At 46.5% G+C, this 23457-nt stretch overlaps 1 protein-coding gene across 1 annotated transcript in view; it reads left to right on the forward strand.

Annotated features, from left to right (window-relative positions):
- Positions 1-23457, forward strand: part of CASC3 (CASC3 exon junction complex subunit) — a 446580-nt gene that overhangs the window by 258379 nt on the left and 164744 nt on the right. Inside the window, exon 7 of the mRNA XM_069634785.1 lies at positions 20883-21547. Coding sequence (XP_069490886.1) covers positions 20883-21547 — 665 coding nt within the window. The remainder of the gene's footprint in view (positions 1-20882; positions 21548-23457) is intronic.

The following is a 23457-nucleotide window of genomic DNA, read 5'->3' on the forward strand; positions in this document are numbered from 1 at the left end:
AGGGGGTTTAGGTGGAGGGCAGTCATTGGCTGGGGGCAGTGTGACCCAGAGCTCAGTGATTGGTTGTTAGGAGAAAGACAGTTCAGAAATGAAACTGATTTTTTTCTTTTACCGAGGATTCCCAGCCTGACAGGGAATATTCATGAGCATGTGAATCCATGCCAGACCCATGCTGGAGAAAAACAGTTACAGGTAAGTAACTTGTTTCTTACCAACAAACTCTTTTACAAGTAAGTGAACTTTTCAACACTTGTCTTATGTTTCAAGGCAGACCCCTTTAAGTATCCAGCCCTTCCCAATTCTTCGACAGGAGTTCTCTCAGAGGCAGAAGCGGGACCCTAGTGGTCTAGTAGCCAGCTGTAGGCAGGGTGAGATAGGGCTCAGTTGCAGGCACAATCTGAGTTCCTGAGGAAGACTGTTCAAACAAGTAAGTATACCACTTTCAAAGTTAGTTGAGGGTCTAGGGACTTCAGAGAAGACACCCTTGGAGGATTCCAGCAGGGGCTTGGGTACACTGGACGAAAAGACTCCCAATCACAGGAAATGCCCCGAAGCTATTTTATTTATTTATTCACATTTGTTTAGCGCACAAGCAGCCCGTGGGCATCGTGGCGCTTGTTACAAAGGTTGCAAAATGACTTAATTAAACATACAGAGAAGTCATTACTTAGTTACAAGAGGCATAATGCAATGCAGATGTGAAAAAGGAAAAAAAAGAGCAGACTGAGAAGGGAAGAGTGTGTTAGTTAAACAGTGTGGTTTTTTGTTTTTTGCGGAAGGCAAAGAGAGGTTTCTGCTCTGAGTGTGCTGGGTAGTGCATTCCATAGCTTAGGGGCAATGTAGGGGAAACTAATTCCACCTGCTCTAGCTCGTTTGATGCGTGGGACCCTTAGTTGGTTGGTGTGGCATTGTCTAGTAGGTCTGGTCGAGTGAGATCTGGCCAGAGTGTCAGACAAGTAAGAGTGGGCTGACCGATTGACACATTTGTGTGTAGTAGTAAGAATTTTACATGTAATACGCTCTTTGACTGGTAGCCAATGTGCTGATTTTCTGGCTTGCGTGATGTAGTCCCTTTTAGGTATATTGAGAGCTGCTCTCAGTGCATTGTTCTGTGTCGTTTGGAGTTTATTAAGGTTTGATTTGGAGGGGCCGGCCAGTAGCGTGTTACAATAAATCTAATTTGGCTCCAATGGTGGCTCTGGCAATGGATAGGCAGTTATCTTGGGTTAGGAATGGTTTAATGCCATTAATGAGCTTAGTGCTAAAGGCGGAGGCAGAAACAATGGAGTTGACTTGCTTGTCCATGGTGAGTGAAGCATCAATGTGGACTCCTAGAGTTTTAACAGAGGGTAAAACTGGGATGACACAATTGTCTATGCAGAAATTGGAGTAAAGTGTGTCAAGGTTGGTGATTGTGGATTTTTGACCAAGGATGAGGATTTCTGTCTTGTCTCCATTAAGACATAGCCGGTTCGTGGCCATCCATGCTTGGATGGTGGCGTAGATATTCTGGAGGGTGGCAGCGTCCTGATGGTAAAGTCCAGTAAGCGGAAGGAGCACTTGGGTATCATCAGCGTAATTTGTGTAGGTGATACCAAGTGAGTCTAACTTATTAAAGAGAGGTTTAATAAAAAGATTATAGAGGGTGGGAGCCGTACATGAGCCCTGTGGGACACCACAGTGGATGATGGTGGGCTCTGTGTTTGCTATATTGGAGAACACTTTCATCACTCTTCCTTCGAGGAAGGAGGTGATCCAATTCGAGGCCTGTTTGGAGAAGTGCGCACCTGTGTGAGATGGTTCATGAGGGTCGCATGATCAACCAAATCAAAAGCCGTTGAAAGGTCTAGGAGGAGCAAGAGGGCCGGCTTGCCGTTATCTAGGATTTGGGTGATTTGATTCTTCAAATCTAGTAATGCGGTTTCAGTACCGTGACCTTTGCGGAAACCTGACTGCCTTTTACCTAGGATAGAGTTGTTTTCCAGATAAGACTGGATCTGCATATGTGCAGCTTTATCTAAGATTTTAAGGAGAAAAGGAACCATTGTAATGGGACGGTAGTTGTTAGGTTGGGCAGGGTCCAGTAGGTTTCTTTAAGAGCTGGCGCACCCACGCCTCTTTAAGGCTGTCTGGGACTTTGCCAGTCTTGAAAGATGCGTTCATAAACGCTGTGATGATTGGAGTAAGAGGTACAGCACACTCTTTTATGATGTTAGGGGGCGTATATCGCCTTTGCATTGAGAGGGTTTGAGCTGTTTGAGGATGTGGAGAACATCCGATTCAGTGATTTGAGAGAAGTTGAAATTGGGAGAGTGATTGTCTTTGGAGGCAACGAAAGTTTGAGTCTGCTGGGGGTGAAGAGCCTTGTAGTGTTCTGCTATTTTATTTTGAAGGTGGTCTATTTTTTTTTAGCATAGCTACTTGGATGCTGTTGCACCAGGCTTCGTCCTTAATCTCATCGGTGCAGATTGGCGGAATGGTAAGCTCTTTAAAGATGGTGAAGAGCTCTTTTGAATGGGAGTTAGCTTCTGTGATGCGCTTATTGTAAGTTTCGGATTTGGCCTTAAATATGGCATTTTTGTATTTTTTAGTAATGCTTAGAAAGCTTTCTTTGGTGGCGTCACATGGATTGGCCTACCATGTTTGAAGAGCTTGGCGCTTACATTGGCGTAAATTCAATAGGTCCTCCGAGAACCATGAATTGGAGTGTAAAGATTTTTTTTCTTTTGTTTTCTAGGGGTGCTGCAGCGTTAACGGCATGTGTGAGGGTGTCTTTGAAAATCTCTGCTAGAGTGTTGGGGTCAGATGAGAAAGGAGGTGCTAGGCAAGGATTGTTAAGAAAGGGACGTATGTTGTCTGCTGTAAGTTTTTTGGAACTTCTGGCTAGCTTGGCAGGTGAAAATGTTGTAGGTTTTGAAAATGTGGATGTGGGAATGCAAAAGTGAAGGCAGTTATGATCAGTCCACGGGAGGAGATATTTTCAGCCGCATTTTCTTCATCCTCATCTTAGGTTTTGGTACCAGTGGTCGACTACTTCTTCAGCTTCCAGGATCAAACTTTTATGCAGGAACCCAGGCAATCAAACAGCCATGCAACATTCAAACTTGGGGCGGGTGGGGGTGGGGGGTTGGCAGTCCTTTCTGGACAGCCAGTCTCCCAGTCTGGACTGGATTCTCCTCGCAGTCAGGCTGGAAGACTAAGGGATGCAAAGTTTTGGAACTCCTCCCTAGATTCCTGCCTCAGACACTCTGGAGCCTGGGCAGGCAATCCACAGGATAAAGTTAACACAAAGGGTTTCAGGATGTTCAACTTCGGTTCCCAAGGGCGTTCAGCCTACCAGCGCCTTCAGACCATACCAATGGTATATAAGGCGCTATATAAATGCAAAATAACATAACATGTGAGGGGAAGGACCAAGAAAGGACACGGAACACTGAAATGGTGAAAAAAGAAGACTGGGGGAGGGAGGGGAGGGGGCATTTTGGTCAAATGAGCACACATGGGTGCCTTTACCAGGGCTGGGCTGTGAAGACAGCCTGCGGTAAAGGTGCACTGAATTAATTAAAAGGTTCACTGCCACCAGCCATTAAATGTAAGTTTGTCCTTGTAACATAAATGTTACATTTAAAATGAGAAAGGGGATGCAGAGTATCCCCCCAGCACTCCACGTAAGGTGAAGGGTGCTGGCCTCACCTAATAAAATGTAAAAGGGATCCAATGATCCTTACTACCCTTGCAAACTGTAGTTCTCACAGGGGTAGCCCGAGATAGTTAAAAGGGGGAGCCCTGAGGGCAACCTAGCAGCAATAGGCAGTGGGTGTCAAAAGTTGTCAGAGGATAAAATTAAAAAGACACTATGGCGAAGAGTCTTAAAAATGACACCCTTAAAAAGAGTGGAAGACTCTGTGAGTGTGGAAAAATTTTCTCACTCACTGAGAATAAGGATACATAATCCACCAGTAAAGCAAACTGTTCTGGGGTTCACACAGGTCAGGAAGATGAATCATTGCTATGTAAATCCTACTCAACACACCCTTGGAATGGATTGTGTCCTCCCACGTATTCCTCATCTTAGATATTCGTATCGTCCGCTTTGCTGCTTCAGAAAAAGAAATTGCACACCAGAGGGCGCTTTGCTCGATGTCGTGGCATCGACGTCCCTCGAAGGCTGCCGTAGTGTCAACGTCATCCGTAGTATAAATGGCTCGAGCCGCGCTCGTTGGCTTCAGTTCAGTTTTTTTCCGAAAGCTTTCGCTACGGGTGTACGAAAATGGCAATAAGTCTTTCGAGATGTCTTCTTCATCTAACCCTAAAACTGGCTTTAAAAAGTGCCAGAATTGCGGGAAGAAAAGGTCTATAACTGACCCCCATCGAGTTTGTCTGTGGTGCCTAGGTCCGGACCATCGAGTTGACGAGTGCGGTACCTGTTAGGCTATGACGAACAAAGCTCTCAAGGAACGAAGAGGTAAATTGGCAGTGGGGGAATGAATCTTTCTAAGGCCTCTTCGAAGAAAAATAAGGACTCTGCAGAGTCCAGGGAAAAGTTCTGACGTAAATCGAAGAAATCTAGGTCGAGGAGTCGGTCAAGAAAGTCACCGATCTTCCTCTTCTTCATCATCCTCTGATACAGGGATCATCTCCTGCCCATCAAAACCTGATTCTCCTGGAAAATGGGAGGCTTTTAGAGCCTCGATGATGCAAATCTATGAGAACGCGGCATAGACCTCATCGAAGAAATCACATGAAGACCATGCCCCAGCTCATTCTAAACATGACATAGGAAGGTCAGAGACTAGACGCTCTCATTCCAGCGAAAAACCGTCTAGGGTGTTGTCGAGAGAAACCTCTCTGACACCTCATAAGAAGAGCAAGACAGGCCTATCGGTGCATAAACCGAAGGCGACGCCAGACAAAATGGCATCAGGTGACAAACCGTCATCAAAGTCTACGTCGAAGGTCTCCTCAACGCATCGGTCGAAGACTTACTAGACTCCAGTGTTGAAGGTAGCGTCGTCACCTTACTCTACGGCGCTTACACCTAAGGCTCCTTCAACTTTATCAAAGCCAGCTTCGACAATATCGACGCCATTGACGCCTTTGTTGAGGGCAACATTGATTCCGGCACCAATATCGACGCCTTTAGCGAAACCAAGGTCAATGCCTTCACAAACCATGGGTAACATTTTTCACCCTGTGCCAAGAAAAGGCTTTTTCAAGTATATGGCCTCTATTTATGAGGAACAATCCTCTGAAGAGGAGATTTCCCCTTTTGGGGCAAAATATGGTACAAGGGATGTCCCAGAAGAATTAATTGACCCTCAGTCCATAATGTCTGACTTCTATGACTGTCTACAAACAGCTAGTAGTATAGACATGTCACCTTAGTTGGAATTCGATAAGCCTGAACCTGCTGATAATGCAGACTCTGCATATAGAAATATGAACAGGGCGGAGGAGTTCATGGGATCGAACAGAAATTCACCTACTTATGAACAGGATGACATGACGGACATCCTCAGTCAAGGTCCTCAAAAGAATCCTGTTCTTCCCTTTCACACAGCACTTCATTTGAAGGTTATGGCTGCATGGTAAACGCCAGAATGTGGACCAATGGTGAACAAAAAATTTGCTAGGAAATATAGACCACCACCTTCTCACCCTGACTATTTAACTAAGCATCCTGCACTTGAGAGCTTAGTAGTCCAGGCAGCTACATCCACTAGACAATCTGCATACCCTTCTATTCCCCTAGATAGGGATGATAAAAGAATTGATACCTGGCCTCGAAAGAGTTTTTTTTTCTTCGAGCAGTGTGGCTTTAAAGTCACCAAATGTGACCTGCACCCTTGCAATATTTACATTTACCCTGTGGGATTGTATAAGTGCAGCGGCTGAACACATTCCTGAGGGCGAGGAGTGAGACCGCTTCCTCGCGATTGTGAAAGATGGAAAGTGGCTATGGGGGAATGCCTTCAGTAAGGACTCCACACTGCTGACAGCATCAGCGGGTCCTTGGCGTATAGCACACTGCTACGCAGGTTTGCGTGGCTAAGGTCTGGCTTTGCACTGGATGTGCAAGCAAGACTTCTTAATATGCCATTTGATGGCTTGAGGTTGTTCGGCAGCAAGGCGAATGAAAGTTTGGAGAAGCTGCAGACCTCCAAGGCGACGGCTATGTCACTTAGCGTCTCCATACGACAACCTCAGTAACACTCTCATTCAGGCTCATCTTCCTGGAGGGGTTGTCCTTTTCGTTTTTATTCCTCATTTGGAAGAGGAAAAGGACAGGCTAGTCAAAGAGGACAAAGAACATTTCCTAGGGGTGGACGAGGAAAGGGTGCTAGATCAGCAGCGGCATCTGTCCCCGTAGCCACTGCTGCAGCCGCCGCTAAGCCACTCTGAGGCCTTGACCCACAAGACCCCGGTGGGAGGCAGGGTCTCTCAGCATCTGAACGAATGGCGGAGCATTACGTCAGATTCTTGGGCACTGGAAACAGTTGCTCAAGGTTACTGCCTTCCTTTTCAAAAAAGGCCTCAAGACCATCCACCAGGATACAACTCTGTCAAAATTTCAGATCCGCTCCTGTTGCAGGAAATTTTAAGTTTAACCCTGCTAGAGAAAAGTGCAAAATAGAACATGTAACTGTAGCAGAGAGGAACAAGGGTTGGTATTCCCCATACTTCCTCATCCCAAGCAAGGACGGAGGATTGAGACCCATCTTGGACTTAAGAAACTTGAACAAGTTCCTCAGGGAAGACAAGTTCAAGATGGTAATCCTTTGAGATCCTTCAGGCTCTCCAGCTCCAGGACTTGTTGATATCATTGGACCTTCAGGATGCTTATTTTCATGTGCCGATTCATCCCAAGCACAGAAAGTACCTGAGGTTCGCGATTGGCAGTTCTCACTATCAGTTTCGAGTTCTGCCATTCGGGTTGACTTCCGCCCGAGGGTTTTCACCAAACTGATGGCGGTAGTGGCAGCGAGTCTCAGGAGAGGTGGGATTCATATCTACCCTTACTTGGACGATTGGTTATTCAGGGCACGTTCACCCAAACAGGCCCAGGAACATCTGAGCATGACCTGCCACTTCTTACACAGAATGGGGTTCTCCCTCAATTACAAGAAGTAAAATATGATACCATTCCAAAGACTCCAATTCATCGGAGCAGTCCTGGATACTTCCTTGGGCAAAGCCTCGCCTCCCGAGGTGAGAGCTCATCACATTCTGCAGATGTTAACAAAGTTCCAGAATGCCCAGCATCTGCTGACCTTCGATTTTCTGAGGTTGCTCGGCCTCATGGCATCCTGCTTTCTTCTGGTGCCAGAGGCCAGATTGAGAATGAGATCCCTTCAATGGTCCCTCAGGACTCCATGAACCCAATTTTCAGGGAATGTGTCAGATCTTTTGCAAGTTCCAGCCAGAGTGGCTCAAGATCAGGTATGGTGGGCTTGCAAGGACAATATTCTCAAGGGAGAATCTTTTTGGCAAACATGGCCGGAGAGAACAGTAGTGAGGAACGCCTCACTCACAGGGTGCGGAGCGCATACCAACAATCTGACGATCAGCGGTCATTGGTCTCCATCAGAGTCCAAGCTACACATCAACCTTTAGGTGCGGAATGCAATCGGAGTAGCACTGAAGGCCTTTCTGCCTTCTGTATGGGGAAAGAATGTCCTGATAATGACGGACAACACAGTGGCCATGTACTACCTCAACGAGAGAGGAGGCGTAGGGTCACTACCACTGTGCAAAGAGGAAATGCAGCTCTGGTTCTGGGCAATACAAGAAGGAATCTCTGTCGGCAGTTCACCTAGCTGGAGAGCAGAACACGGCGACGGATGCTCTGAGCAGGCAGAGCACAGTATCCCAAGAGTGGGTACTAGCTCAGGAAGTCCTTCAAGAGATCTTCACCTTTTGGGGATCCCCACAAGTGGATCTTTCCGTGATTAGTGTCAACAGGAAGTGCGAACAGTACTGCTCAAGGGAATTTCCTCCAAGAGGAGCTCTAGGGGATGTGTTCTTAGTGGATTGGGAATTTCCACTCCTATATGCGTTTCCTCCAATCCCTGTGATTCCTCGTGTAATCAGGGGGTTAAAGTTCAGGAAAACCATGATTCTAATTGCCCCAGACTGGGCCAGGAGGACGTGGTACCCGGACCTTCTGGACATGTCCATGCTGGGCAGAATTGCATGCAGTGCCCTCTGGGACCACCACATGCAATTAGGACTGTAGGTGTAAGCAAAAACTAACCTTTGCTATGTCTGTACTACACAGTTTTGTGGTAGCGAGCTGAGCAGCCAGGCTTATCTCAAGAGGGAATGTGAGCAGTACAAGAGGTTACACGGAGGTCTTACAATCGCAGTGGTTCAAGTAGACACTTAACCTCAAGGTTTCTTGGTAACACACTTATTCATTTATTACACAATCATTTAGAAAACATTCACTAGAAGGAGACAACTTAATATTACAAACACACACCTCAATAGCAAACCAACATGTTCCTGAACAAATTAGGCTCCCCTGAAATAGGAGCAGCAAAATGGCATTCCAGTTACTTTCAATGGGAGCAAAAAGGCACAAGTTAGTAGAATAGATCACAAATACTTTCTTAGGCAGTGCAAATAGTTATAGTTCACTAGAGGACTGAATTCAGTTCAATAGGCATAGGCCTAAGTCAATGGACTAGTGTCTTGGATAGGAAAGAGCAGTTCTTGAAGTAAACGGTAAAGTCTTTGCCAAAGTTCTCAGAAGTAGTTTGTACGAAAAAGAATCATATGTTGGGTCACAAGCTGATTAGGCCTGTAAATTGGGAAAGTTCCCCGAACTTTCACTGCAAGAGAAGCGTTCTCTCAATCTGGTTGGCACAGTACCTTAGTATGAAGCAAAAAAGATGGAGCTGAAGAAGTTGGTTCCTAGCAGTTCCTGCAGATCTCGCTGTTCCTGAGCCTCAGTCGTGGGGTCAAGAGGGAGGATGTCGGGGGACTCTGCATTGCACGGGATCGTTGGAAAAAGCTGACAATAAGGAGTCATTTCAGTTCGAGTAGCTGTTTTTCAAGCACACAAGCTGGTGTCCTTGCCCCTGGTTAATCCTAACCAGCTTTGGGAATTGTATCCAGGTGGCTTACAAGTTGATTGGTCCCACCAACTCAAAGGAAGAAGTAGTCCTTGAAGGGACTTCTCTGTCGAGATGAACTTGGCAATTTGGACCTGCAGCAGGGCTTCACCAGGCAAACCAACGGTCCAGGAGTTGCAGCAGCTGTCCTCTTCCAGCTCGTCCTTGGTTCTTTCGTTTCAGTGCTCGACTCTGCTTTTCACTCCAAGAGACTCGCCTTTTAAACAGTTTTCTCCCATTCATTCCAGCCTGGTTGCCACTCACCCAGCAGGGTGGCTGTCTTTGCCGGACAGTCAGCCAGCCAATCACGCCAGAGTGCATTTGGGTCTCCTAGAAGACTAAGCACTAGGTGTTTCGGGCACCACCCTCACTTCCTGCCCACCCCAGACGCTCAGACGCCAGAGGCGGTCTTCAGTCCTGAAGCCTGCCAAAGGCATGGAGAAATAGGCACCAAACCTGGTTTGGCACGCAGACACAAACACTAGAAGAACCCTTCCAAAAAGAAATGGTGAAAAAAGACCAGAACCAGTTTAAACAAAGGGTTAAGGCGCCACATTGAAAAACATGGCTCACGCGATTTTTAGCTACCGTTGTTCGCGGTCTGGAAAAATCATGGTAGTTCGTTGTAAAACCACTCCCACCAGCCATTTCGATGGAAAAGAATATCATTTGAATGCTTCATGAGTTTCTAGACACAGGGGATACTAGGTAGCTCCTCCAGCACTCTATAGGAAGATAGTGTGGGCTGGGTCTAGGAATTGGAAAGACTAGTAAAGTCAATTTCACTTTATAGTCTCTGGGAAACAGTAGTTTATCCCAGAGGTTTTTAAACCTTTGGGAAGTCTAAAAAAAGACATCCCTGTGTCACTCCACCGAGGGTGCTGTGTAACACACATGAAAATATGCCTATGAAGTTATCTAAAACTCCATAACCAAAAGAAGTAAACACAGAAAACGAACAGATTAAAAGAATTCAAAGCTCCAAAATTTAGCAAAAGAGCTGGGGGAGTATCTAAGGTAGAGAGGAATTAGCAAATTTTGAGAATTCTCCCTAACAGTCCATCTGCCCTCCAACACGTTTTCCACTAAGGGAGGAGGTCAAGACACTCAGTCTGCAGGCGTGATTTCTGAGAGGCTGAGATATAAGGATTGGGACCTCCCGGACGACGTAATGGAGATTTTGCTTTCGACCAGAAGGCCAGCAACAAAATCGTTGTACTGGTGTCGTTGTAAAAAGTTCAGTAACTGGTGCAAAGATAAGAATGTGGATCCTTTTCTATGTAGTTCACCTATGGTACATTCTTTCCTATTACATTTGGCCAATCGAGGCCTCCAGATTGGTACAATAAAAGGATACTTGGCTGCACATCTATTTTTAAGCACTCCCGAGAAGAGGTATCTTACTTTTAAATTCCACTGATTAAGAATTGAACAAAGGGTCTCACTAATGTGTACCCCGCAGTCCCTTTTCAAGTCCCTGTTTGGGATCTAAATTTAGTACTAACATTTCTTACATGCATTCCTTTCGAGCCTTTGCATTCTTGTCCGCTAAGGCTTCTCACTTTGAAGACAATCCTACTAGTGGCTATTACATCAGTCCGCTGGGTGAGTTACAGGCCCTCTTTTGTAAGCCTCCTCACACCATCTTTCATAAAGACAAAGTTATACTTAAAGTCAAACCTTCATTTCTACAAAAAATTGTCTGACTTTCACTTGTCTCAGAAAATCACTTTGCCATCTTTCTATCCTCCCCCTCATGCAAGTAAGGAGGAAGAAAGGCTTCACAGGCTGGACCGAAAAAGGTCTCTGTTTTAACAGTTCTAGACTGGCAAAATTTAGGCAAAGTGACCAACTTTTCATTGGCTACACCCGCCACAAATTGGGCCTGGCAGTAACGAAACAGGCCTTATCCAGATGGATACTTTTAGCAATTGGAGAGTGTTACAGAATGGCAGTTAAAGAACCTCCAGATGGGCTAAGAGCTCATTCTACTAGGTGCATGGCGACTTCAACGGCTCTTCAGAGGATTGTTCCAGTGCAAGATATTTGTGCAGCGGACACCTGGTCGTCATTGCACACTTTTGTGAAACACTATTGTTTAGATTCCACCTCATCTCAAGGGGGTCTTTTTGCTAATGCTGTTCTACATATGATTCAAGATGAGGAGAACTTGGGAGGACACAATTAATTCAAAGTACAAGTTACTTACCAACTGTAACGTTCTTTCGATTGGCTGTTCCTCCCGCTTATTCCTCATAGGCCCTCCCAGCCTACCCCTCCGTACAATTTACGTATTTTACACTCGATGTTCCTTGAGAGTTTACGGTCTAAGGGGACACCTTGTCAACTCATCAGTTAAAAATATCAAAAAAACAGAACTGAAGCCAACGGGCGTGGCTCAAGCCATTCATACTACAAATGACATTAACACTCTACAGCAGCCCTCGAGGGACGTCAACGCCACGACATCGAGCACAGAACCCTCTGGTGTGGACATTTTCTTTCTGAACCAGCAATGCTGACGATAAGAATATGTAAGATGAGGAATACGTGGCAGGAACATCCAAGCAAAAGAACGTTAAAGTTGGTAAGTAATTTGTTGTTCTGGCCCATTGCTGCAGCATCCATCTGCTTGGCTAACTTTCCCTGGGTTTTCTAGCGCTGATTAACTTAATAGTCTAATTATTCAGGGTCACCCAGCTCCTGGCGAAGTAGGTCTTCTGTCACTCACCTTCCTTCCTTGACAAGACTTTCTGTAGACCTGTGTGTTGGGGACTATTTTCAATTTCTGTGCCATTTCCCCTCAACCTGAGAGACTCCCAGCACTTTCGCTTCTGAGTGGAACCTTTTCCACTCGCTCATTTTTTGCTCTGACCTGGTAACCCTATTTCACTGCTACTCATGCTCAAGCACCTCCTTTCCCACTGTTCCTGTAGCTTTTTAGTTACAGTAAGAGACGACATAAATGGCTGGCGGCAGTGGATACATTTTTCTACCATTTGCGTCTAAGTTACTCGCAGGCTGTTTCCACAGCCGCATTACAGCACCCTTTGGTGACCATTTCCCCCAAATGGCCCCAGTCTTCTTTTACTGCCATTCTTTGTTTGTGTTCCTTCTTGGCCTTACTTCTACCCTTGCAGGTGGGGGTGTGTCCTCTTTGAGTTTTGCCTTTGGCGGGATTCCTATGTGAAGCATGCCAAGTGAGGGAGGAGCCCAAAACATCTCTGGCCTTTGTCAGAGAGTATGCCTGGCTGGAACCAGTTTGAACTGGGAGGCTGGCTGTCCTACAAGGACAGCCACCCCCCGTTGATATATCCATAGGACTAAATGAATGGGTTCCTGCATAAAAGGTGAGGCTTTTAGGAGAGAAGTCTAAGTCGACCACTGGAACTGAAGATCTGAAAAAGATGACCAGAGACACTTGCAGCACCTCCAGCAGAAGCACTGCTGAAGTACTGCTGCTGTCCTGACAGTGTTTTCGAAATGACATTGAAGCTCTGCCAAGGACGACTTCCTCCTTTTGGTCTGGTGGGCATAACCAGCCTCAAGCTCACCTTCAAGTCCTCAGACTTTCCTGGGCTGTAGAACCCCAATAACCAGGGTTCCTATACCAACTTGGGAGTGCATATTCTTGCTGTGAGTGAATCTTAAGTGGCATCGGTGTTGACCTGCAATAGCAAGAATCCTCTCCTCCGAGTCCCCTCACCAGAGTGCAGGACAGAGTAAACGGGAATATTCCAACTGACGGTGGTTGTTTGTTCCTGGTGCTGATAAAAACGCACCAAAACTGCAAACGGATGTGAGACTAAGAAGATTCAGTTGCTGGTGAGTCCCTCTCTCGACTACTGCTGCAGGGTCAGAGCCTGAGTCCCTGCTTCCGTCCCCACGACCAAGTAATAGAAGACTGAGTCTTCAACTGTGCATCGCGAAGGTGTCCACCTACATCATCTTCATCACTGTCCAGGTACTGTGGTGTTCTTGGTAAACTTACCTTGAGCCATTTGTCACTCTTGCTCTTGGAGTGCTGTTTCTGCTGTTTGGATGTTCACCCAAAACGAGTCATCCAGGTATAATAGCTTGAGCACTTACAGGGATGTTTCTCCGAAGTACCCGTGTCCTTTTTGAATCCAACTCACTTGTTAATTACCTGTACTGAGAAGATTTTGATCAGAACTGCTGCAGACCCATCGACTTATTTCATGGTTTGTTCCCATTCCTATTGACTTTGGGCTATGCTAGTGTCCCTTCCCAAACCTCAACGGGACTTTATTTTTTTTTGTTTTATCTTAAAGCTAGGCAAAGACTGCTTAAGCCTTACAAGTGCTAATAAGAATTGGTACAGTGGTACTTACTTGCTCATGTTGGTTTCTCCCTATTCTTGAACAACTTATAACAAAGTATTGAGATATTCCAAAAAGTGCTTCTTACTTACCTATTGAAGTAATTCATGTTCGGTAGTATCTCGTAATTCACTCACCTGGTTTATTTTTTCCTGTTATCCTGGTGTGTGGTTAATATTATTTGATACTGCATTTCGAAGAGATTGTGTCCTCCGACGTATTCCTTATCTTTGATAATACGTTTGCAGCTTGCTGGCCTCAGACATTTTTTCTGTAGAGGGCGCTGCGCGTCGACGTCCGCCGAGTCGATGTCCCTCGATGGCCACCGTATCGGCGCCGACGTCACCATGCCCATAAATAGGCATGCGCAGCGTCCGTTGCTCAGTTCGGTTTTTCTGCGCTTCGTGGGGCCTCGGAACATCGTTGCTCAGTTCAGTCAGATAATCTAATCTACATCTACTGGAAATATACCAACTCGTTCTTGATGGCATCTTCATCGGAACCGACAACGCCGCAATCCGGCTTCAAAAAATGTCGAGACTGCGGTTAAAAAAATGTTGATAACGGATCCACACAGGATCTGCTTGTGGTGCTTGGGAGCAGAGCACCATTGTTCGGAGTGTGAGGACTGCATGTCCATGACGGCGAAAGCCTTGAAGGAGCGCAAGGGGAAGCTCGAGAGAGGTAAGTCAGTCAAAACCTCCTCGAAAGTTTCTCCGGCCGAGGCATTTGTCTCCTCGCCGTCGAAAACATTCCCATTCTAGATCTCGAAGTAGCTTCCACCATTCGTCGAGATCAAGACACTCAAAAAAGAGACGTCGAAGATCTCCTTCCTCGTCGTCTTCTGCTTCCCCAGAAAGGGTCTCCTGCCCCACTAAACACAGCTCTCAGCATGAGTGGGCGGAATTCAGGAAGAAAATGTTAAGCGTCTTCGAGAAAGCGGCCCCTCGAAGACGCTGAGGGTGATACCCTGGGTGAAAAACCCAAAAAATCAAAACGCCGCGAGTCGCAGCACCCGGCGAAACATTCCACCCGATAGCGCCACGGGCCATCGGGTAAGAAGCACCGTCTTCGACGCAGTCGTCGAAGAACCCTTCGACGCATGGATCGGCGCCATCGACGACGTTGTCGAAGGGTTCTTCGACGCATCGATCGACTCGACGCCATCGTCGACGCCGACATAGACGCCGATGAAAGAGAAGACCACGGCTACTGCACAGCCAACGGTGATTCCCAGAGCCTCCGGCACGGCGCTGAGACCGTCGTCGATGTCCTCGAGTAGGATCCCGATCCTCTCGAGTTCTTCGAGGCCTCTTCCGGTTTTCTCGGCGCCTTCGAAGCCTGTCACATCGGCATCGACGACATCAACATTTTCTTGCCCAATAATGACGAGTTTGGCTCCTTCTGCCTTAGAAATGGGTTTTATACCATTTCAGAGGTCACAGTACCCTGGACTATCTTAAATTTATGAATAAGGGGAACATTCTGACCAGGAAATCTTGGGGTTGCAGAGGACCACACTACCTATTTCAGAGGATTTCACCTCTTGAGGAAAGAAGGTTGAAAGACCTACAGGAGTCATTACATGAGGCAAGTGGGCTGGACACTTCCCCAGAAGTGGTTTTTGTTAAGCCAGACCCAGGGGAACATGCTGAAACACCCTATAGAACCCTGATGGCAAGAATTATTGAATTCATGGGTTGGTCTGCGCCTGTTTTTCAACAGGATGACCTGACAGACATATTAGACAAAGGTCCACAGGAGGATCCTGTGGTCCCCTTCCATACAGCTTTACAAAGAAAGATTGCATCTAACTGGGAAACTCCTGAAGTTATCCCTTCTGTCAATAAAAGATTATCAGCCAAGTATAGGGTAGCTGCTGCTGACCCTGAATACTTATCGAAACACCCGACTCCAGAGAGCATGGTGGTCCAAGCGGCAACTTCATCAAGCAGCAGGACCGCTTACCCTACTGTCCCACAGGATAGAGATGACAAGAGGTACGATTCTATGGCAAAGAAAGTCTTCTCTGCTTGTAGTATGGCGTTGAAGTCCACCTGTACGCTCGCCAGGTTCAGTCACACACTGTGGGAGTGTGCTTCATCAGCGGCTGACTGCATACCCGAAGGAGAGGAAAAGGAAGCCTTTCTTAACATTATTAAAGATGGCAAAGATGCCATGTGCCAGTCACTTCAAACTGGCATCGATTCCGCTGACAGTATCAGCAGGGCCATGGAGGCAAGAACAACAATCCGCAGGCATGCGTGGTTGCGAAAGTCTGGCTTTGCTCAAGATGTACAGGCCAGACTTTTGAATATGCCCTTTGACAGCTCTTCATTATTCGGAAAAAAGGCTGATGACAGTCTGAAAAAGTTGCAGACATCTAAAGCAGCAGCAAAATCTTTAGGAGCTGCTATCCGCCAAACTCCTTTTCGCCCCTCAGGAACCTCTGGGAGAGGAAAGTCTTCGCGCTATTCCGCATTCGGGAAAGGCAGAGGACAGCTGGCTCAAAGAGGCCAAAGGAGATCCACCCGAGGTGGACGGGTCAAAAGTACTAAGACTGCAGCAGGTGCTTCTTTACCCTCGCCATCTGCATCAGCTGCCCCCAAACCACTCTGAGGTCTTTCCACACAAGACACCTGTAGGGGGCAGGTTAACTCAACATCTGACGGAATGGCAGGCTATTACGTCAGATGCTTGGGCATTGGAGACAGTTGCCCAGGGTTACTTTCTACACATCCCTCAGAGTCATCCACCGGGGAACAGCTCTCTCAAAGTTCCAGATCCGCTCCTCTTGCAGGAAATTATAGACCTGCTAGAGAAAGGTACCATAGAACCGGTACCTGTAGCGGACAGGAACAAGGGCTGGTACTCCCCCCTACTTTCTCATACCAAAGATGGACGGAGGACTGAGACCCATCCTGGACTTACGAGAATTGAACAAGTTCCTCAGGAAGGACAAGTTTAAGGTGGTAATTCTCTCTCAGATCGTTCAGGCCCTCCAGCTCCAGGACTGGCTGGTATCTCTGGACCTTCAGGATGCTTATTTCCATGTGCCAATCCATCTCAAACACAGGAAATACCTGAGGTTCGCAATTGGTGACTCTCATTATCAATTTCGAGTTCTGCCATTTGGGTGGACCTCCGCCCCGAGGGTCTTCACCAAGCTAATGCCGGTAGTGGCTGCGAGTCTAAGGAGGGAAGGGATCCACGTCTACCCCTACCTGGACGATTGGCTGATCAGGGCTGTATCTTCGGAACAAGCTCAGACCCAGCTAGATTGTCTGCCACTTCCTTCACAAACTGGGCTTCTCCCTCAATTTAAAGAAGTCACAGATGATACCATCACAGAGACTCCAGTTCATTGCAGCGGTCCTGGACACTTCCCTGGGAAAAGCCTCGCCACCAGAGGTGAGGGCTCAAGATATTCTGCAGATGGTCAACAAGTTTCAAAATGCCCAACGTCTCCCAGCCTTTGACTTTTTGAGGTTGCTAGGCCTCATGGCATCCTGTATCTTCCTTGTGCCAGAGGCTCGCTTGAGAATGAGATCTCTCCAGTGGGCACTGAGAACTCAGTGGTAGCAATTCTCAGGGAGAATGACAGATCTCCTCCGGATTCCCGACAAGGTAGCCCGCGACCTTCAATTGGGGTCCTATCCAGAGAACCTCTTGAAAGGAGAACTGCTTTGGCAACCATGGCCGGAGATAACAGTAGTCACAGACGCCTCACTCACGGGGTGGGGAGCCCATGCCAATGATTTGACCATCAGTGGTCGTTGGTCTCCATCGGAGTTCAAACTACACATCAACCTATTGGAGCTGAGAGTGATCAGACTAGCGCTGAAAGCTTTCCTGCCATCAGTACAGGGGAGAACTGTCCTAATAATGACGGACAACACGGTGGCTATGCACTACCACAACAAAAGAGGCGGCGTAGGGTCATTGCCACTGTGCAGAGAGGCAATGCAGCTCTGGTTTTGGGCAATTCAGGAAGGAATCTCTTCATCAGCAGTCCACCTAGCCGGAGAGAAGAACTTGACAGCAAACGCTCTGAGCAGGCAGAGCACAGTCTTCCACGAGTGGGAGCTAGCTCAGGAAGTCCTTCAAGAGATCTTCGCCCTTTGGGGAACCCCTCAGGTGGATCTGTTCGCCACATGCACCAACAGGAAGTGTGATCTGTTCTAGGGAATTTCCCCCGAGCGGAGCTCTAGGAGACACATTCGCAGTGGACGGGGAGTTTCCACTCCTTTACGCGTTTCCACCAGTCCCTGTTATTCCTCAAATGATCAGGAGGTTGAGAAGATTCCGGAAAACCATGATCCTAATTGCCCCGGACTGGGCCAGGAGAACGTGGTACCCGGACCTTCTAAATATGTCCATCTGCCCTCCAATCCATCTTCCACTCAAAGAGAATCTTCTCTCGCAGAAGGGAGGTCAGGTTCTCCATCCAGACATCAGAACCCTCAACCTTCACGCTTGGCTTCTGAAAGGGTGAGGTACAAGGATTGGGATCTCCCTGATGACGTCATGGAGGTGTTGCTTTCGGCCAGAAGATCAGCAACAAAGTCTTTATACCGCTGCCGTTGGAACAAATTTTGCAGCTGGTGTAGAGAAGAGAATATCGACCCTTTTTCATGTGGTACACCAACAGTGTTATCGTTTCTACTCTACTTGGCAAACTCAGACCTTCAAGTGTGCACTGTAAAAGGCTATCTAGCAGCGCTTTCAATCTTCAAGCGCACTGCGGAGGAACCATTGTATTTCAAACTACCTCTAGTGATACAATTTCTCAAGGGGTTAACTTATGTTTATCCTCCAAAACCATTCCAAGTTCCCTTATGGGACTTAAATTTAGTCTTAAATTTCCTAATGGGCACTCCATTCGAACCACTTCACTCTTGTTCGCTGAGATTTCTTACGCTTAAAACTGTTCTATTGGTAGCACTAACATCTGCTAGAAGGGTGAGCGAGCTACAAGCTCTCTCCTGTAAACCCCCACATAAAATTTTCCACAAGGACAAAGTTGTCCTACAAGTGAAGCCTAATTTCCTCACAAAGGTGGTTTCTGAATTTCATATTACTCAGAAAATTACCTTACCTTTGGTCTACCCTTCTCCCCACCCAGGGAAAGAGGAAGAAAGACTACATAGGCTGGACCCAAGGCGAGCTCTAAGCTTTTACATCAGCAGAATGGCTGGGATCAGGCAAGCAGACGAACTGTTATTACGATACTCTGGTCACAAGTTGGGATTACGCATAACAAAACAAACCATTTCCAGGTGGATTATTTTGGCCATTCTGGAATGTTACAAATGGGCAGGGAAAGAGCCACCCCAACATCTTAGGGCTCATTCAACCAGGGGTATCGCAGCCTCTTCGGCCCTCCAAAGAGGAGTACCGGTCAGAGACATATGTGCGGCTGCCACATGGTCGTCCGCACATACATTCACAAAATTTTACAACTGGGATTCCTCCACTAGTCAAGAGACCAGATTTGGCAAAGCTGTATTACATTCGGTCCATCCCTAAAGGGATACATGACATTCTTAATCCCACCTCCAATTACATGCCACTGCTATGGGAGTCCATCAAAGATAAGGAATACGTCGGAGGACACAATCCCTTCGAAGAACAAGTTACTTCTTACCTTGTAACATTCTTTCGATGGGATGTTCCTCAGACGTATTCCTTATCGCCCCTCCCATCCATCCCCGCAGTAATACTTCCCTTGTGGTTGCAGCTTACGCTCCTTCAAGGTCAATAACCAATTCACGCATGACTTTTCTTATGCTACAAAACAGAACTGAGCAACGGACGCCGTGTGGCTATTTATGTGCATGGTGACGTCGGTGCCGATACGGTGGCCGTCGAGGGACATCGACCCGGTGGGCGTCGACTCGCAGTGCCCTCTACAGAAAGAATTTCCAAAGCCAGCAAGCTGGAAAAGGTATTATCAAAGATAAGGAATACATCGGAGGAACATCCCATCGAAAGAACTTTACAAGGTAAGAAGTAACTTGTTCTTCTATTTATACTTATTGCCTTGTGTATAAAGTAACCATTTTTGATATAACTTAGTGTGTGTTTCTTTGAATCTATGTAAATTCTGATTTCTTAGTATTGGTATACAGGTCGTATTTCTCCTCCTAAGATAAGCCTGGCTTGTCTGACATTCCACGAACCTTGGGTAGTTCAGGCATATATTAAAAGTTGGGGCCCTGAAACCAATAGATAAGTCTTGTAGAGTCTAACCATAATTGGACTTTAGAAAAACATACCTAACAATGTGTGCCACTCAACAGCCATCCTTTTCCAGGCCTAGTGTGGGGGAAGGTGAGTTGTGAGCACCACTGTTGTGGGCACCCTGACTCAGCACCTGGAGGGTTGCCAAGGTTTTCACTCTAATGGACTATATGTAACGTATACTTCTCTTTTCACCATCACTGGGAGAAGCCTATTGGATTTGTCCCGTTAAACCCTATGGACATTGTTTCTGGAACTCATGAGTGACAAAAACATTTACTTACCTTTTAAACCGCCATTGCATATTTGTTCCTCCTTGGAATCTGAGTTTACGAGCAAGCCTGATACTTTTGACACCTACCTCTGATTTTTGTGCACTTTCTTTTTAGTCTTCTAAACTCTTTTACACTGTTCCTTTTTAACTATACTTACTTGTAGTTGCCTTTTCCTACTCGTTTGATAGGTGATCTGGGTATGAAATGGATTCTCTGTTCTTTTAAGTAACCATTTCAATTCTGCTGCCTTCCTCCCCTTTATAGGCATGTCATTGTAATTTGCTATTTATAGCACGTTTAACACCCAGAGGTTTAGAAGCGCGGACCTGGGGATGGAAGCTGTGTTCCGCGTCATCTCTTGCTTCCAAGGCGAGCGCGTTGCCCCTGAGCTATCCTCCCAGGGTGTCTATGTAGAAGTCACTGCTCTGTACTCTGCCCTTATCAAGTGTATAGTGTTGTAGTGTGATATAATCACTTGTCCTGTTGGTATTGGAAGTGTTTTGGGTCTTGGTGCAAACACCTATGCTGTTTTTCTTATACATGTACCTTATAGTTGTACCTACCTTTTAAAATAGCTATATATCCCTTAAATGCTTTACTTCAAAACACTGGCATATTTGATAGTAAATATACTTTTTGGTCTATCCTTTGTGCTAGTGGGTAACTTATGCCCACCATGGTCTCCTTCTGAGAGTAAAACCTGGCTGGTTTCTTATTAAGGTGAAAGTTTGGGTTAATTTGATGGCAAACCCTGCCTAGCTACAGGTTGGTTTTCTAAGCCGCCCTTGTTAGATGAAACCTGAGAAGTCTCCCTACCTGCCTGGGTTGTCATTTGTGATTTTTAAACTAGCTGCTTACTGCGTACTGAATGACTATTTAATAATTTTCATCTACCGTTTCTGTTTCAGGTTCGAAAGTCCACCACGGCGAGAACAGGGCTGGTCTGAAGAGAAGCCAGAACGACTTCCACTGCGGTACCCAGGACCCAATAATACCCAGCCACCCGAGCGCACTTTCAACCACAGGTTCTCGTCAGGCCGGATACCACCATCTAGGAGCTTTCCCAGAACCAACAGCTACAAAGAGAATCGGCCAAATTACAGGCCCTTCGAAAATGAACAAGAGCGCTCCAAGCCAGAGTACAACTACTACAGGGCTAGGAGCTGTGAATACAGACCTGACAGAGAACCTTCTCCGGAACCTGTTGTTTCTCAGACTGAAAAGGGAAGCCTGGTTAAAGCAGAAGAGACTGTGTTGGAAAATTCAAACCCTGCAGCAGAAACTGTACCGATCACACCACCACAAGACAAACCTGTCGAAAAGAAATCATATTCTCGGGTGAGGAGGACCAGGGTTAAGGGAAGTGAGACTGGCAAATCCCCAGAAGAACCTGCCTTGGCGCCACCACCAGTAGAGGTAGTGGCTTCTCCAGCTGAAGTGAAGACTGACACCTGGGAGGCCCCAGTAGAGTCTAACCTTGGTGAACTTGAGCAAGACCTGAGCCAATTAAACGTAGCAGAGCAGGTTTGGACACCAGAACAGCCTCAATATTTGCAGCCTCGAGAACTTCAAGGTGAGTCAAGCGTATTACTGCCCGGTATAGTATATCGATATTGTACGTGTATGGTACATAAAGCAATGGTGCGTCCAAGTGTTGTAGAAATCACTGCATGTGTATGGTAAGTCAGAGTATTGCTTAAAAGGATGGTGCTTTTATGTCGTAGGGTCCTTTTTGTCATGCAGCTTGTCGTCCTATCCCTTTTACAGATGCTACTGGGACACTTGCCTAGGAGAGTCGGGAGGACCTTGACTTCACTTGCTGAATCGCTTTTTCTTTACCTAGTGGAACACACACATTGCTTTCTTTCTCTCAGAGCAAATCCTTACTATTTCTTCACGTTGGCTTTTACTGGATTGCTCCCTCCCTTCTCCGGACAGTACTTCCAAGGCTCACTTATTTATGTTCATGCATTTGAGACTGTCCAGAACTCTGATCCTTGTCCCTATCACAGTTCTCACTTTCGATCCGTTTACCTTTTTTTTCTCTCTGTTTTCGGATTTTTCTTAGTTACAGATCTCTCATAATATCTGAGTATCTGAGTATTACGTCACTTTTAAACCATCCAACAACCCCCCGACCCCTCCTCCTGACCCACTGCCCCTCCCGACCACCCCCCTTCCCCTAGCAATACAACATATGCACTTCTGGTTATGCAACTACCCAAACAATCTCCAAAAAGGAGCTCGGGGAGAAAATCATGACACCACTGCATCTGGGAAAATGTATCCTCCATTAGCATCAATCTGATTTCCATCCTGTGAATCAACATCAATAATCTGGTTGTTCCACTTGTTAGGGTGAATTCTCATTTCTGCGCTAATTCCCTTCAACCTTCGAGACCCCCAGCTCTTTTGCTGGAGTTTAGGACTTTTAATTTCTACTCAAGACTGAGTGAGACCCTTTTTCTCACACTCTTGTATTTTTGATCTGATTTGGACTCTGTTTCTTTGTTTTTGGTGTCTGACAAACTCCATAGGCATCTACCTTTTTGTATGGTGACACACATTACCTTCAGTGCAGTGTCACAAAGAAGTCCTTTGGATTTCTCATACGGTTTAACAACCTTCTCTTGGGTAAATTACTGTTCCCAAGAGTAGTAAAGTGAAATTGACTTTACTTACTATGTGGGTAGAGCACACCCCATTTTATGTGGAGTGCTGGGGGGTTACTTAGTAGCCCCCTTTCCTACTTGTGTACAAATGGTGGCAGTGGTTTAAGTTTCCTAAAAATGTGCATTTTTACCGCAGGCTGAATCCTCAGCTGCAGTATAGCACCCATGGGTTACCATTGTGTCAAATGGCCCAGTCTTCTTTTTAACCATTTCTTGTTTGTGGGGTCTTTCTTGGGTTTTACTGTTTTACTCTGCGCCCCAAACCAGGTATAACCCTTTTGTTCATTTTGCCTTTGGCGGGCTTCTGAAACCTGACTCTGGCTCAAGTGTGTCTGGCAGGGCATGAAGCGAGGGAGGTGCCTGAAACGCCCTGTCCTTAGTTTCCTTGGTTACATGAATGCACCCAGTGCTGATTGGCTGGCTGGCTGTCACTGTGTTGGACCATATGCGCAGAATGTGATTCTAAGCAGATTAACAAGCATCAGAAGACATTATTCACCGTAATAGCATTTCAAATGGATTATGTCCTCCAATGTATTCCACATCTTTGACATGTAATGTCCACAGCTGTGCAGTTCAGAAACTTTTTCAGCAGAGGGCGTCCTGCGTCGATGACGTCGGGTCAATGTCCCTCGAAGGCCTCAGTCGAGGGCGACGTCACAGGATGTTATAAATAGGACGCACGGCGCCCGCAGCCTCAGTTTAGTTTTTTCCACGAATGTGTTGCTTCATGAAACGGGACGCGCCTCATGTGTTAATCGTTGGGATATCTTTTTCTTCAACCCCTCTGACTCTGCGGTCTGGCTTCAAG

Source organism: Ambystoma mexicanum, chromosome 13 (genome assembly GCF_040938575.1).
Source record: "Ambystoma mexicanum isolate Mex_15411 chromosome 13, UKY_AmexF1_1, whole genome shotgun sequence".
Classification (NCBI taxonomy): domain Eukaryota; kingdom Metazoa; phylum Chordata; class Amphibia; order Caudata; family Ambystomatidae; genus Ambystoma; species Ambystoma mexicanum.